The 15,495-nt window shown below is 42.8% G+C and overlaps 1 protein-coding gene across 1 annotated transcript; it reads right to left on the bottom strand.

Annotated features, from left to right (window-relative positions):
* Nucleotides 1-1,062: 1,062 nt before the first annotated feature.
* LOC119719837 (all-trans-retinol 13,14-reductase-like) lies at nucleotides 1,063-14,358 on the bottom strand. Its single transcript, XM_038189333.1, has 11 exons — nucleotides 14,196-14,358; nucleotides 10,283-10,519; nucleotides 9,969-10,151; nucleotides 9,037-9,281; nucleotides 7,522-7,723; nucleotides 6,556-6,753; nucleotides 5,793-5,915; nucleotides 4,835-5,086; nucleotides 4,283-4,449; nucleotides 3,046-3,205; nucleotides 1,063-1,565 (listed from the first exon to the last, which is right to left on the bottom strand). Exons 2-11 carry the CDS (start codon nucleotides 10,497-10,499, stop codon nucleotides 1,435-1,437), a joined length of 1,878 nt encoding a protein of 625 aa, XP_038045261.1. The 5' UTR covers nucleotides 10,500-10,519; nucleotides 14,196-14,358; the 3' UTR covers nucleotides 1,063-1,434.
* Between the last annotated feature and the right edge of the window lie 1,137 nt (nucleotides 14,359-15,495).

Below are 15,495 nucleotides of genomic sequence, written 5' to 3'. Positions count from 1 at the left end.
CTTTTTACATAGGTCATAGGCCACTTCCTTCACAAGATTCTGTGAAGCTCATCAGAGTATCCCAGCGTCCTGTTTGCAGGGCGGGGGGTACGAGCGAAGTCTTATGTGTTGCCGGTAATAAAAAGACATCTAGAACAAATATGAAGCAGTCAATCTTTATTTTTATAAAGGTATATTAAGTTGAATTTATAAATGGTATATACCCCAGTATTATCATTTATGAATGTTAAATTCCTAAGCACATGCCTAAGCACAATTCCTAAGCACAATAAAATTTAATCGCTCTCACAATTGCATAAAAACAACTTCATTTGTATCATACAGCAAAATAAATTATGATCATGCACACATTTAAGCGTTCAGCTATCATAATCATAATGCACATTTCTTCTTTGGAAGTTTATGACAGCATTTCTTTGGTGATTAAGGACAGAGTAATGCACCTTTCGTAATGAACCATTGAAAACTTGTGATTATTCTATTCATCCCCTCAATTCAAGCTGGTCATAAAAAAAATCATTTTCATGCAAAATCTGTTGCATGCACGGCAAACCAAGAGTAAAAACATACCTATTATGCCACCATAAACTGAGAAAGACTGTAAACTGTCTACCCTGGGTGGAGTGACCTGATGCCCCTGGGGCATCAGGTGACCAAATTTTTTGAATAAAAAAAGAAATTGAGGGCCAATGACGGTCACCTCCTATCTAATCCTCATTCAACCATTGCCAAATCAGCTGGTTCAATGAACTTTGCAGCCAGGGCTACACCCAGGCCGTGTCAACAAACTTTCGACCAGGCCTCCTGCCAAGTCTCATTGAAACATATACAAAGACCTGTAACTTGACACAGTCATCTCCCTTCATAACTGCATACCACAGCCACCAGTCAATTATCTTTCCAGCGCACTGTCTGGCAACTGTCTGGACACTGTCTGGCACATGGCTTTTTGTTGTATTGCTATGAATAGGGTCTTGCGTAGTGCGGGAAAGTACCTGCTGCCCAGAGGGCCCCCGTTGACGAGTTGTTGTATAGTTTTTTTGTAAACGCTGCGCAGGGTTTTAAACGACAGTTTGAGTTTGGCGTCTGATTAGGTTTGAACAAAAGGTACCTATTGTAGCACTTTCATGGGCACATTTCGGAATGAACCCATGATGACTTGGAAGTGCAAAAGTTTTCAAATGATGATCCGTAGACAGTAACAACTAACATGTGTAAATTTGCCCCGTAAGCAAGATGGCACATATCACCGTGAAAGTGCTTAATATATTTATAATTTTGTAACTCTCTGGAAAAAAATTAACAAATAATTAAAAACAGATAGCAAAATTCTAGCTGCTCTCCTTAGAAAGAATTAAACATTTGCCAAAATTGTTGTTCTTGCTAGTTGATCTGAGTCAACTGCAAGGGTACAAGGTTGACTTGTTCTCCATGTTATTTCTGCTTGATGATCCTCTTTCTCAGGGCTGCGGCGTCAGCCATCAGGTTGCGACCCAGAATCTTGCAGCAGCTGATCAGACCCGAGAACATCGCCCCACAAAAACCACAGGTCATCACATCTTGGCCTGAAAAGACAGGACAAACATCCAAACTTGTCAGATTGAGTGAATCTGAAAATAGACACAGTGCTACATGGAACGGGCAACGAGTTCAAAGGAATTTTGAAATAGGTCCAATTAATTAGCAAGTTATCATTTGCACATCGGCACTATCCCTTAGATGGGTTCCAACTTTTTGGAAACACAACTAAAACAAAGTTACCAGACTTTTTACATCTGTTGTTTCTGAGTTCACAGTTTGTATGGCTCCTTACTTTGTGCATGCACTGACGCGTAGCTACAGTAAACTCCGGCTAAACCGACATCGTACAACTCGTCAAATCACTCAAGTCGGCCATCTGACTGAAGACCCGATTGTCCGTAATGCATTTCCATTGAATTTTTTATTTCTAAGTCGGCTTCTATAAGTCGCCATTTTGCTCAAGTCGTCGTGTTACTCTCGGTCCCCTTTCCATAAAAAGCGTTACAAAATCCTTTGTGTAAGTTGGCAATCAACAAATCATGCATTGGCATCGACTTCCTGTACTGCGGTTAGCAAAGTGTCGAGTGAAAAGTGGTTTCGCACGGCCTGTGATCGCTGCATGCATCGGTGTTGAAAAAGGGTGTCCTACTGCATACTACTACGCGGCGCTATAGGATCTTTGCTGCATACATCGCATATATGCGCATCGTGAGCATATCAATACCAGTACCCCCTCTAGGCTGTACGCATGCGCATTGTCCATTTTGGGGGTCGTCTTATTGAATGACTAGTGCTGCAGTCAATGTGTACGTGGTATATACCAGACCACGCACACATTTAATTCGTTGCTGTGCACGTACATATGTATCGTGGTCTCCACTATCAATACCCCAAACGTGGTGATACAATTGCTGGATTCAACTCAAGCATTAAGGAGACAATCCAGGGTAAATCGAAGCCTATTAGTGCAACGAATCATGTGTACAAAAGACCATTCATGTAAGCCGGCAAAATGACGACTTACAGCAGATATCAGCATTCGTCACAAATTCTGGGGTCCCGAGAGTGCCGACTTAGCCAGAGTTTACTGTATTTTGGTTGTTGGGAGTCAGGTTGGCGTAGCGGTACTTTTCTTGCCTTCCACCGCTGTGACCCGGGTTCGAATCCCGCCTGGGCCAATATGTTTGATCGGGTTTTCAGTCCCTACCTGATTCTGTGGGTTTTCCCCAGAATATTCTTCTGGGCTTTTCCTCCCACCTCTAAAACTGTAATTACTTCTCACTGTCTTCTCTCCACAGGTTTCTTCAGGCTTTCGGGCTACAGTGCCTAGGGCGCTTTTGAGGAATCCTTTGTTTCATTACCAGAAATACATAAAATGAATAAAAAATAAATAAAATAACAATTCGTAATGTAAGGAGCTAAACTGGAAATACTCATGATGTAAACACATCCAAGGACGAATGTGCATTTTGATCGAGTTTCCTTTGGAACAAGTACAATGTAGTCAGAATGTTTGGGTCTCACCGGTCAGGTAGAGATTAGGGATGTCAGTCTCTGGACGCAGAGTGTGCCAGGTCTTGGAGCTGAAGCGTTCCTTGTTGTGGTCCAAGCCGTAGATTTCTCCCTTCATGGACTGGATGTAGTACTTATTGGTGACTGGACTACCAACGTTGAAATACTCCACCTGCATGGATCAAAGGACTCAAGGGTTTGAAACGGACCTGCCCTATAAAACCCTCTTCATGTACAATGTTCTAGATACACAACACTAGAAGCACCAGGGGCAAAATCTGCAAAGTGTGTTTTCTGCTGACAGCTTCATGATTACATTGCGTCAATAGCATATTAGGGGAGAATGCAAACTTAACCCTTTCATTACCACATTGTTTATTGACTTGGCTCTTCCCAGGACCAAATTGTTTGCTCAGTCATGTGGAAATCACCAGAGCGTGAACAACATGACCACAAGTCCAAAACTCACTTGTTTTCAACCCAGATTTTCACTGCCAAGTAGTGATTAAAATCATAGATGTTGTGTGTAAAGTTTGTTCCTTGATCTTTACTCTTTTATGTGATGTAAAAATGAAGTCCATATGTGCAAATATAAGAAAGTTATGCCTGTTTGTTCATCTGGTTCTATTTATCAAACTGCAAGCCATTTCACCACATGCCAAATGGCACTCCATACCTCAATTTGTGCGTGGATACTTCTGAAGCACTTTCCTCATTTTTTTTGTAATGGTAACACTGTGAATAAACTACACCATTAGAACGATCCGAAAATACTCTTTCAGCTGGTATTTGGCTAATGTATGGGCGGCCAAACATATCAACATGCCGCCTCTCTGAAAAGTAGTAAATATATCTGTGTTGAGGGTGTTCTGTGTGAGGTTTCCTGGTCGACTAAAGTCGCCCATGAGAATCAGCAGGGGGGTACTTCTTGTCGACAAAAGTCGCCCATGGTAAGGAAAGTGTTAAACCAGTGGTAACTTGATGTTTACCGCAAGGTTTTACAAGGTTATAAAGGGTTTTGTGGGGTACCTCAGGATAACAAATGGAATTATGTAACCCTTGTTTAATTTTGCATGCTTCCCTTAGATAAGTCAATCGGCTGATCTGAAGGCTGTGCCAGGATAACAGCGCCCTCAATCAACAACGAGGTGCAATGATCATGCGAACTTATATGGTAACCTTGGCCACTGCAAGCAGACCAAATAATATTATAAAGTTTTCAACTGTTAAGGTCAAAGGTTGAATTCACCTTATCTTTCAGATGAGGGTAGAAGGATAGACACTGTTCCCACATCTTGTCACCGATAGCATCTTTGATCTTATCGTACTCTTCGCCGCGTTTGGACATCTTGCCTTCCTCCCACTTAGAGAACCATTCCCACTTGGCTAGGGTCACCATGGTGCAGGTAGACTTGCCTGATTGGGAATCATGCCCGATTAAGAAAAGAAAAATTGTAAGTGGAGAGAAATATGTATCCAACCAATTCTAAAAGCCACTGGCAGATGATTCAAATTGCAAAAATACCAAACTCTATGGAATGAAATCACTGAAGGATTAACCCGTCTCTGTAAACCCCAAACTGCCCTGCCTGTTACTCCCTGTACCACCTCATCCGCCCCAGCAGAAACAACACTATATGGTTTGATGGATTCATCACAGAATAAGCACAATGTAATACAATGTAATACAATGTAATACATTGTAATACAATGTAATACAATGTAATACAATGTAATACAATGTAATACAATGTAATACAATGTAATACAATGTAGTACAAGTGCTAATGGGTTAACTAACCTGGGTATCTTTCAGCCCAGCTAGGATCTTTAGCGGATGGGAAGGTGATGAATAGCAGTGGGATGTCGTCCTTCCCTGCATCCTCAGCGCTTCGGTTGATGTACTCCTCCAGACTCTTATCATGGTCGTTATCTGTGAAAGCCCAGATCTGACCCGCTGGTAGTCCGAGCTCTTCCTTGGTTCCCTTCAGGCCGATGAAGACCGACATGGCACCAACGCCGTGCTGAACTCCCTTGTGACGCTTCTCGATAGCTGAAAGAAATGTAACAACTTTTTATTAGGAATCTGTAAAGGGCCATTCTGAAACTGCTCTGTGCAGTTATCACAATCACATCCACAATAATCTGGTAAAATGAGACAGAACTGGGCACAGGCCTTTGTGGAGAAAAATGAAAAAAAAATCAATTTTTAATTTTTTTTTTTACCCTAAAAGGGCCGGAATCCCCCCCCCCCCGACTTTTTCCGCAATAGCCTTGAATTGGGTTTTTTTCCCGCGACCCGAGCTGTTATGACTTTTTAGCCTCGAGACTTGCGCATCTTTTGATAACAAAAACATAAAAATCAGACCACAGGTTGACTGAATTTTACCATATACGTCGTGTACACAGAGCAGAATTACCATTCATACATATGAATAATTAATTAGCCATTATTCCAAAACCCTTTGACCTATAGTCATGAAACTTCTTGGGCATGTTCAGGATGAGTTGCTCTATGCATGTATTGAGTTTCAAAATTTTTCGTCACTCATGGCCAAGATCTTGGGGGGGGGGGCGGAATAAAAATTCAATACTTTAAAGGTCTTTTTCTCAGAATTTCACTTTTATGACCTGCCGATAAATGTGACAGAATGTACCATTGAAGTGCAACATCACATGCCAAATCACACAACAGGCCAATAAGTAACACTGGATATGCAATTGGCCTATCAATTCTAGGATAAGAGTGAAGTACCCACGTTTCTGAGCAGACGTGACTTTGGAGGGCAGAAGTTTCTGGAATGTGTTGTAAACTCCAGCAGCTGAGATGATCATGGGAGCATGGATGTCCACATCACCCGACGTCTTCTTAACCTTCACACCTAATGACGAGAAATCAAGACACAACTTGGACATTCAAGTACAGGGTTGAGTATGATGTACCTATGCAAGTACCCCTCAGCAGTGGCATAAAGATGTACGTCAAATACTTGAACGGCATTGCCAACGCAGAGAGGCTCTCTTCAGTCACAATGCCCGCCTCGCCGACAATATCCCGGCACACAAGGCACTTAACATCGCCATTCATGGCAGGGCAGAATTCCCCCAGCACCTGGCCGGTCAGGACCCCGAGGCCGACTTAAGACATCCTGGCTCGAGCAACTGGGACCGCCCAGCAAGGTTGACAGGCTCTGGAACCAGGCTACAAACAGCGGACACAGGAGATCAGCGTGATGGACCCCAGATGTCTATGTGGTAGAGTGAGTGAGTGATTGCCACAACATTCTTGGCAGCTACGCTATGGGACATTCAATAGTACACAAATCAAGCATCATCTATGCCATAAGTGCGCATAAGAATGGGCAACTAGCTGTCTCCTCTTATAGCTCTCATGTGCAGGAGACTCTTTGCGGTGTACGAATGCCTAAAGGAAAACTGCACAGCCGTAGAACATTGTCTCACGTTCCCTTCAACTTCCAAAAAAACTCAAAGAAAACACAAATTGAGAAACCTTCTACTCACCACACGCTTTCCCTTCACTGTCCAGCAGAATCTCCGTCACTGGTGCACGGACCAGCACCTTCCCTCCAGAACGCTCAATGGTAGGTATGATATGGTAGGCGATCTCACTAGCGCCCCCTATAGGGAAGAAGGTGCCCTTCAAGAAGTGGTTGACGAGGAGGCAGTGCATGGCAAAGCTGGTCTTGGAGGGCTGAGTGCCTGTGGAAAGGAAGAACTAGCTCGACAAATCTAGTAAACTTGGTCCCAGAGGACACCGAATTCTATTAAAGATATAGTCCATCATTTGTAATTTGTGCATTTTGTTCGTTTGAGGCAACAAAACTGCTCAAGATCTAAAGAAGGGTGCTGAACAAATAACCTGATGAAGTTTCAGCTCAGCTTCAGCTGTATATTCCGAGAAAAACAGCATTCTAGGATCTCGATTTGAAATCAAAAGTTGCTGAATCATGTTTTGAATTGGGCCTGAATTCAGCGTCCGAGACACGTTCTCATTGAGCCGATTGCATCTACGCAATGTCAAGCACTGATCCGACGAATTGTAGCAACCGCGCATGTGTGCGTCGTTTCAACGCTTGCGCGCGCTTCGCCGAATAAAAAAAACGAACTACTAACGGACATTTCCAACGGTGCTTCTTAAGACGCACCGTTGGAAAGGCCTTCTTTCGTTGATTTCTTCAAAATGACAGCTTGCCGGAAAGAATAATTTCACAGGGAGTTTAGTCCCCTTACTATCTTTCAACCAAGTATGTTTTTCAACAATAATTACGCCAGTTACTTTTTGGATAGCTGCACATGATAGACTCGGGCTTTAAATTGATCAGAATGTCTATTCGGCGGTAGTATTTTCGTGTATCTGGTCTACACAAATGGGCCCAGATTTATGGCGTAATCCTATATAATAGCACTGCCCAGCTCATTCCGCCAGTTTACAATCAGTCACCCACTGTGATGAATTACAAATCTTACCATAATCTCCAAAATTGTAGGACAATACGGCCTTCAAGTCTTCGTTGTCGGTCAGCTCGTCCATGACGTCTTTCAGAGTGCGATCAGCATAGGTAAAGTAGGATGAGATCAAGTTGATGATGCCGTAATGGATCAGGAAATCACAGACTTTCTTGGGGATAAGCTTCAAAGCTCCAGCAATCAGAGACTGTCTCTTCACCGTCTGAAATTATTGGTAAGTGATGCATTTTGTCAATACCAACAAATCACAAAAACAGACTCCCTTGTCTTTTGCATATTCAGGTCAAACCTCAGGTCAACATGGTCAACGATAAAATCTACGAACATTTTCTGAAACACAGCATACTAGTCATGAAATTAGGATCAGTGATTCAGAGAAGATGAAAGTCAGGACTATCATCTGTGTACCTGAAAAATGACAGAAAACAAACTATAAATTTCTAGTTCATAACTAAATGTACATTAAAAACAAGTCAGGTGTGTTTACAAACACAAATGCCCCGCAACCGTGACTGTTCCCATGACATAACACCACTCTTTTAACATCAACTTACATGTACCTTGGTCACATGGAACATTCATTGACAGCATTAGTGTCTTCTGTAGGTTTTATATGAATTAATCCCTAATCCCTATAATCTCAGAATAAATACAAGATTTCTATTGTTTTAGCCACTGTGAACTTGACCCTTGACCTTTTGGCCCCAAATTCAATAGGCTTCTTAGGATTGCCAAAAACAATCCACAAACCAAATTTGAAGTTCATATGTTAAGTATTTCTCAAGTTATCGCGCTGACAAGATTTCTATTGTTTTAGCCACTGTGAACTTGACCTTTGGCCTTTTGGCCCCAAATGTGAAAGGCTTCTTAGGATTACCAAGAACAATCCACAAACCAAATTTGAAGTTCATATGTTAAGTATTTCTCAAGTTATCGCGCTGACAAGATTTGTCCGGACACACACACCCACACACCCACCCACCCACCCACACAGACTTGTTTCACATACCTAGTGTGGACTTTCCTTTCTTTTCGTGTAGTTAAGGAACACCAGTGGAAAAACTCATTTTTCTCAAACTGTGAAAACTCTTACAACCCAATTTTTTTCAATGATTCCCTTTAGTGTTTCTCTTCATTCTGCTACGGATAAACCTAACCCAAAAATGCCTCTAAACCTGTTTTCCAGAAATGGGGAAACACTGTGTGGACGTGGGCAAGTCCACACTTCGTCGCTGCTACCTACATTATGTGGACGTCTTTTGTTCGGAAGTCCACACTGCGTATGTAAGACAAGCTCACACACACACCCACACACCCACCCACCCACCCACCCACGGAAGGACAAGGCGGAAACAGTATGCCCCTTCGGCTTCGCCGCGGGGCATACAAATCATCACGTTATACTCATAAACTTCATGAAAGTCACCTAGAAAATTCTAGGAGGTAGCATAACGTCTACAAAAAAATGATGTCAAATTTACATTTTGGTGTCAGAAAAACACGAAGAGAAATTACCCGCAACATCTTCATGAATTTGTTAATGGCCTTCTCCTCTCCAGGGAAGCTTTCCAGCAGAGCCTTGCGGTACTGGTCATTCCGTCCGCTCTTGATCGGATACCGACGCTGTTTGCCTTCTTTACCGATGACCACAGTGTCAAAGGTCTCGTCCAAGGGTTCCCACTGCAACTGGCCGTCGGTCAGCTGGTCAACTAGGACCTTGGAGATGGTGTTGTTGGCCATCTCACCGATGTAATGGATGCCTGGATTTTGAAAACATAATAAACAAAACCTGTTGAATTGACTTCGTCTTGGAGAGTAGAAAAGGCAACTTGAGCGCAGGTTTCAAAAAAGGGGGTCACTTTTGCGGAGGTGATGAATTCACAACTTGTTGAGCAGAGAATTGTTTTGTTCGGCAGGACCAGATACTAGCCAAAATGAATGTAATGGGGGACTTTTGAGACGTCCTTTTCAATTGTTTACGTCATGTTTAAGCTACAGCGCGCATGCTCAATATGACGCAAACAATGGACAAAGGACAGTGTATTTGCTGCCACAAACGTCTCAAAAATCTCCCATTTGTAATGCATGTGCCCGATTTTCATCTGAAGTTTGTTTTGCCAAGCGGGATACCCCATCAGTGGCTCCAAGAAAGCGGCGTCAAGACATTTAGATCCTAGTCCCTACGTCACAGTGAGGGTTGTCTTTAATTTTATTTCGTATTCCCGAAATGTAACGTGACAGAATTTATTTTTAACAGGTGCCAAGTTATACAACTGGGTGGAATGAGACAATTGAAGTAAAGTGTCTTGCCCAAGAACATAAACACAATCAGCATGTTCTCCCATCAAGGTACAAACCAGTATCAAACACTGTAACCATTGGACCAAGACAGGATGTGAGTGATTTAACTGAAACGTTTAAGTGGCCTGTTCAGCTGCAAGTCTTACCAACGTCAAACTCGTAGCCTTTCTCCCTGAAGATGTGACAGCAGCCCCCAGCTTGGTCATGTTGTTCTAGGACTAGGACCTTCTTGCCGATACGAGACAGGATAGAGGCGGTAGTCAGACCGCCCATCCCGCTACCGATCACAATGGCATCCAGATTGTCAGGAATCTTCTGTGCAGTGAAACCTGGTTTAGCGTGGGAAAGAGTTTAAAAAAAAAATATGTTCCATTAGTGAGTGAATCACACCATTCCTATAAAATTAGTTTAAAAATAGTTCCACTTTTTAAAAAGAAAATTACCAATTCTCCCAACTTACCCTGCTTGAGGACTTTATCCTTGACTGCATGGTCCTTCTCTAGGGGCTGTGGAGGCCGCCTGGTGTCCATGGCAAACGGGTTAGGAGAATTTGAGGTGATCATGAGTTTGTTGAGGATCTTGTTGAGTAGATAGATGAAGGTTATTGTGAGGCAGACGAGGCCAACTAAGGTGGAGTTGGCCGTGAGGAAACTGATCGCTCTCGCAAGTACAACCATGGTGGATAGCAACCTGTGGACTGTGGATATACATGATATATATGGAATTCAAAATTGATAACCATTCATGTAGTTGCTGGTTAATACACATGTACTTTGACCCTTTAATTACCACATTGTTTATTGACTTGGCTCTCCCCAGGACCAAATTGTTTGCTCAGTCATGCGGAAATCACTAGAGCGTGAAAAAATGACAACATGTTGAAAAATCACTTTTTCTCAACCCAGATTTTCACTGCCAAGGAGTGGTTAAAATCATAGGTGTTGTGTGTAAAGTTTGTTCCTTGAAGCTTACTCTTTTATGTGATGTAAAAATGAAGTCCACGTGTGCAAATATATGAAAGTTATGCCTGTTTGTGCATCTGGTCATCATTGATCTAACTGTAAGCCATTTCACCACATGACCAAATGGCACTCCATACCTCAAATTGTGCGTGGATACTTCTGAAGCTCTTTTCGTAGATTTATTAATGGTAACACTGTGAATAAACTACACCATTGGAACAATCCGAAAACACTCTTTCAGCTGGTATATGGTTGATGTATGGGCGGCAAAACACAACAACATACCGCCTTTCTGAAAAGTAGTGAATATACTGTGTTGAGTGTGTTTTGTGTGTGGTTTCCTGGTCGACCACGGGAATAAGCAGGGAGTACTTCCTTGTTGACAAAAGTCGCCCATGGTAAGGAAAGGGTTAAGAAAAGCCCTTCTTTCCTCTCCTCCAATCAAAATATTTTTTGTTAGAAAGAGTATTTCGTACATTTTATTTTGCGGTGTGATATGGCTCGGTGCGATAAACAAAACAATTTTGCTGTTCCTTTTAGTGACCGAACACCAGGAATACGGCCAGAAAACATTTTGACCTCCATAGGAAACCAAAATTGTTTGTGTTTTTATTGGCATTTTTCAACTCACAAAGGACCCAATGTTCCCAAAGGTGTCAGGTCAACTTGACCATTTGCCAGCTCAACTTCGACCAACGTGACCGTTTACCAACAAAACCGTTTACCAATAAGGCCATTGGTAAACGGTCAAGTTGGTACGACGGTCGAGTTGGTTGAGTCGAGTTGGCAAACGGACAAGTTGACTGTTATCCTTCCCGACCATGCTATACATTAAAAATGTGATCATCTTGAAGAGTATGGTTATACTTTCAAATGCTTAGGCCGAGGGAATGAAAGTCATAGAATACCATCCACCGCCCGCATGTGCCGAAAGGTGCCGCCAAAATTTTTCATTATTTACAAAAAAAATCATTATTTACCCAGAATATTAATCTGCCACATCAGTTTACTTCTAATTTTATCAGAATCCGCTTTACACAATTTTTCTAAGGCAGAATAGTCGTATTCGGTGTACCACATTGGCGCAAAACCCAATCTGCCCACGCGTACAGAGTACGGTGAACACGCGGTACATATACAATAAGTGCATACAATGTATTGCACACAGTTACCAGCACTAGCGCTGCTAGCTTGAGTAACTCCAGCTCTAATGCCTATCGCACTAATGCAATAGGCATTAGAGCTGGAGTTACTCAAGCTATAGCACTGCATGATACCAACGACTGCCTGTGGCCGTTTTCCCAAACACTTTCTTAAAGGGACACTAGGTCCTGGAACAGCCCAATTGGGCTACAAAACGCGCTTTGAACGAGATGATGATAATCGGAAATAACTTTTAAAAGTAGGATATAAACATCCACACAACTATCCTTTCAAAACTGGGCGTTTTTGTGTTATTCCTGTATTATGCGTGCGAGAACAAATTTCTGGGTCCACTTTTGCGACCCCATAAATTCGAGCTGTTTGGATGCTAGTTGTGATTTCATTCGTACACGTAAAGTGTTGAAGAAACCACAATTTTTTGCATTGGTGATTGGTCACCGCGCGCTGTTCCAGAGACACACAACGTGTATAGCGTGCACGAGAACGACACGAAAAACGTATTCGTACTCCGCCATGTCCGATGTAAACAAGCGGGGTTTTTTTTCGTCTTTTCTCGGGAACGGTAAGACATTAGGTTGGTTTCCTTTCGACCAGATGTTTGAAATAGGCTAAGTAAACAATCCAAAACATAACATTTTCGGGGATTTCAGGACCTAGTGCCCCTTTAATGTCCACGTAGTGACATCATGCAATTTGTCATCTGAACCGCACAGCGCGCAAGCATGGAAACGACCGGAAAAAGACTAGTAGGGAAGTCGCAATTGAGCAATTAGAATACCCCCTCTGGGGAATTGATTTATGGCAAGCGCACGTGTGGGGCGATATGGCTACTTCTAGCTGTGCTGTGGAAAGAACATTTTATGTGTAAATTGGTATACTGCATATATAGAGCTGTTTACCTATGATTTTACCTGATTCTGGTGTGGTTAGTACTTCAGAATAATGAATAATGAATAATGAAAAAAAGCCTCATTGTTTTTCAAAATCAGCAGGACGGCATTCTATGACTGCCATTCCCTCGGCCATTTTTTTTTAGCGATATGGTTAGAGATATATCAATCCTTTTTAACATGCGAAAGTTCAGAAGAGGTACAAAATGTATGTGTTTTGTGGCAAAGCACAGTGGGGCTGTGCCGTTGAACAAATGTCTGCAAGTTTTTTATATGCAATACACGTGAACATTAACACTAGACACAATGAAAGCATGATGCTGATTAGCTGATCAAAAACTAGAAGAAAAAAATGTTTTATCAGCCAATTCGCTTCAAGCTTAAGTTTCATTGCATCAAGCTTTCAAAGTTGCCATCTTGGCTTTTGAACCTGCTGCAGTGCCAGTGTTAAAGTTTTACACAATTTCCCTCATCAAACCCCATGGACTCTTCACACAAAATGAAACCTGCCAATGTTAGTAAGTAGGCCTACTGAGTACTGGCTGTTCTGTGTTCAGCTAGCTACACGATACTTCTGGAATCAGAAGGCAGACGGAGAGAAGCCTTCTGATTCCAGAAGTAGCTAGGCCTACACGACATACAGGCATCGCCGGACGCGGGGGGGTCAGACAAGTCGACCGTTGAGACAACTCGACCGTTGAGACAACTCGACCGTATGTGCGATAAATGGAAAGACAAGTCGACCGTTGAGACAAGTCGCCTCGCATGTTTTGGGCCTAGTTTCGGGGATAGTACCGGGGATTTTGACGGCGGCTGATCGCCATTTGGGAGTGATGACACATGAGTTTTTATTTTTGCATATAACAGAGCCGATATAGCGCAGCGTGATTGTCCGTGCACATCGTTCGGTTTTTTTTCAAGGCCACGTGCGCGCATCCCCGGTCAACGTGGCCGTACCGTGCACGGTGACATCGTTTTTGCCAGCCCTGTGCGCCCATTTGCCGCGCCCTCTGTACGTCGAGTATGCCCGCGCCGCACCCGTGATCGGTCTTGCCACAGATTTGTGCAACTTTTTCTGCTCCACGTGTATTCATTTCCATTAAGTCGAGCAGTCTCAACGGTCGAGTTGTCCCGAGTCGAGTTGTCTCAACGGTCGACCTGTCTCAACGGTCGAGTTGTCTCAACGGTCGACTTGTCCCGAGTCGAGTTGTCTCAACGGTCGACTTGTCTGACATTCGGACGCGGCCCCACCATGAATATACATGTAATAGGACTACTGACTGTGCCATGGACTCTGGAGTAACTTGGTCAACAATTTATTGCTATATCACGGAACAAACACTTCCCCATCACTTACCGGGTCCCCGTACAAAATGGAACAGAGGCCTTGGTAGAAGCAGCTCGCACAGATAACGAACAACAATCCGTACTCAGAAAAGCAAAGTCCACTTCTTTTGGATTTTATTTTTAGGACTAGGACGTACATGTACTTGGACCGCTTTCGCGTGTGGACTATGGGAATAGCGCCACCAATATTATTTAGTTCGGACCAGCTGGTTTGGGCCACATACTGTGCATGCAGGGTTATTGGCCTCTCAGTAAAATCTCATATGCTTATAGTGGTGCTTTTCAGGGAGGCACACGCACGAAATTCTAAAAAGGCACTCGTTACAGCCGCTAGTTAAAAGGGGCACTCACTTTGGTGTTGGAGAGGGCACTTGTCAAAAAAGGGGTTACAAAAAAATATTGGAATATTGGAAGGGGGGCGTTAAACACTTGCGAAAAAAAGGCACTTGAATGGAAAACGGCAGTCTTTACAAAATATTGGGGAAATACTCAAACAAGTAAAATCTAGGTGAGGGTATATTTTCCCCGGACTCCATCACCATCTTCTGAAGTGAAACAGAACACGATGCGTAAAAATAAATCAAGACCTTCCATTTTGTTTCTGAGTATTATTTTATTGTTTGAAAAGGAGCCTACTCCATTATTACAAAGTAAAATACGGGACTATGCGCTATATCGGCATGTACACTCTATCACAACTCCCCTAATATCATGCGATCCATTGTGAGTGAATAGAATAACATGCAATGTCACAAAATGTAATACTCCTATACTTCATTTATAATTATGATAATAAAATTATAAGGAATCAATCAATCAAACCATCCCACTCCTATCGAGAACAGTACCACTATAGCCGATGTACTCTAATATCAATTAATACAGTTGGCCAATAACAACGATGCATGGGTGTTGTGAGGGGGGACAAGGGGGCGCTTGCCTGCCCCTTTCCCCGGACAAGCAAAAACAAAACAAAAAAGGGGGGGGGGGGGAAGGAGGTGCGAAATCACGTTGCTGTTAATTTAATGGGTTGGGGGGGGGGGGGTGTCCCTGCCGTTCCCTCGAAAAAACTATCAATCGGAAAAATGCTGGAAATATAGGGATTTTTTTTGGGGGGGGAGGGGGTATGTGCTTTGCACCCCTCTAGAAAAAATCCTGACGACCCCCATGCAACGATGTTTTTTTTAATAATAATCGTAATAGTGATGAATTGTTACAAAAAAGTCATAATTATTATTTAAAGTTTGCTGCCAGTTTTGATGAAAAGATGCACTCCACTGATATTCTCGAGTTCCAACTCGAAAAGAAGG

Source organism: Patiria miniata, unplaced genomic scaffold, assembly GCF_015706575.1.
Source record: "Patiria miniata isolate m_02_andy unplaced genomic scaffold, ASM1570657v1 HiC_scaffold_8, whole genome shotgun sequence".
Lineage (NCBI taxonomy): Eukaryota > Metazoa > Echinodermata > Asteroidea > Valvatida > Asterinidae > Patiria > Patiria miniata.
This window is presented reverse-complemented; position numbering and strand designations above follow the sequence as displayed.

Coding starts and splice junctions, on each gene's coding strand:
- LOC119719837 (XM_038189333.1), bottom strand. CDS start 10,499: ATGGTTGTACTTGCGAGAGCGATCAGTTTCCTCACGGCCAACTCCACC. Junction 10,152..10,282: donor GGATAAAGTCCTCAAGCAGG/GTAAGTTGGGAG, acceptor ACGCTAAACCAG/GTTTCACTGCACAGAAGATT. Junction 6,754..7,521: donor CTACAATTTTGGAGATTATG/GTAAGATTTGTA, acceptor TCCTTTCCACAG/GCACTCAGCCCTCCAAGACC.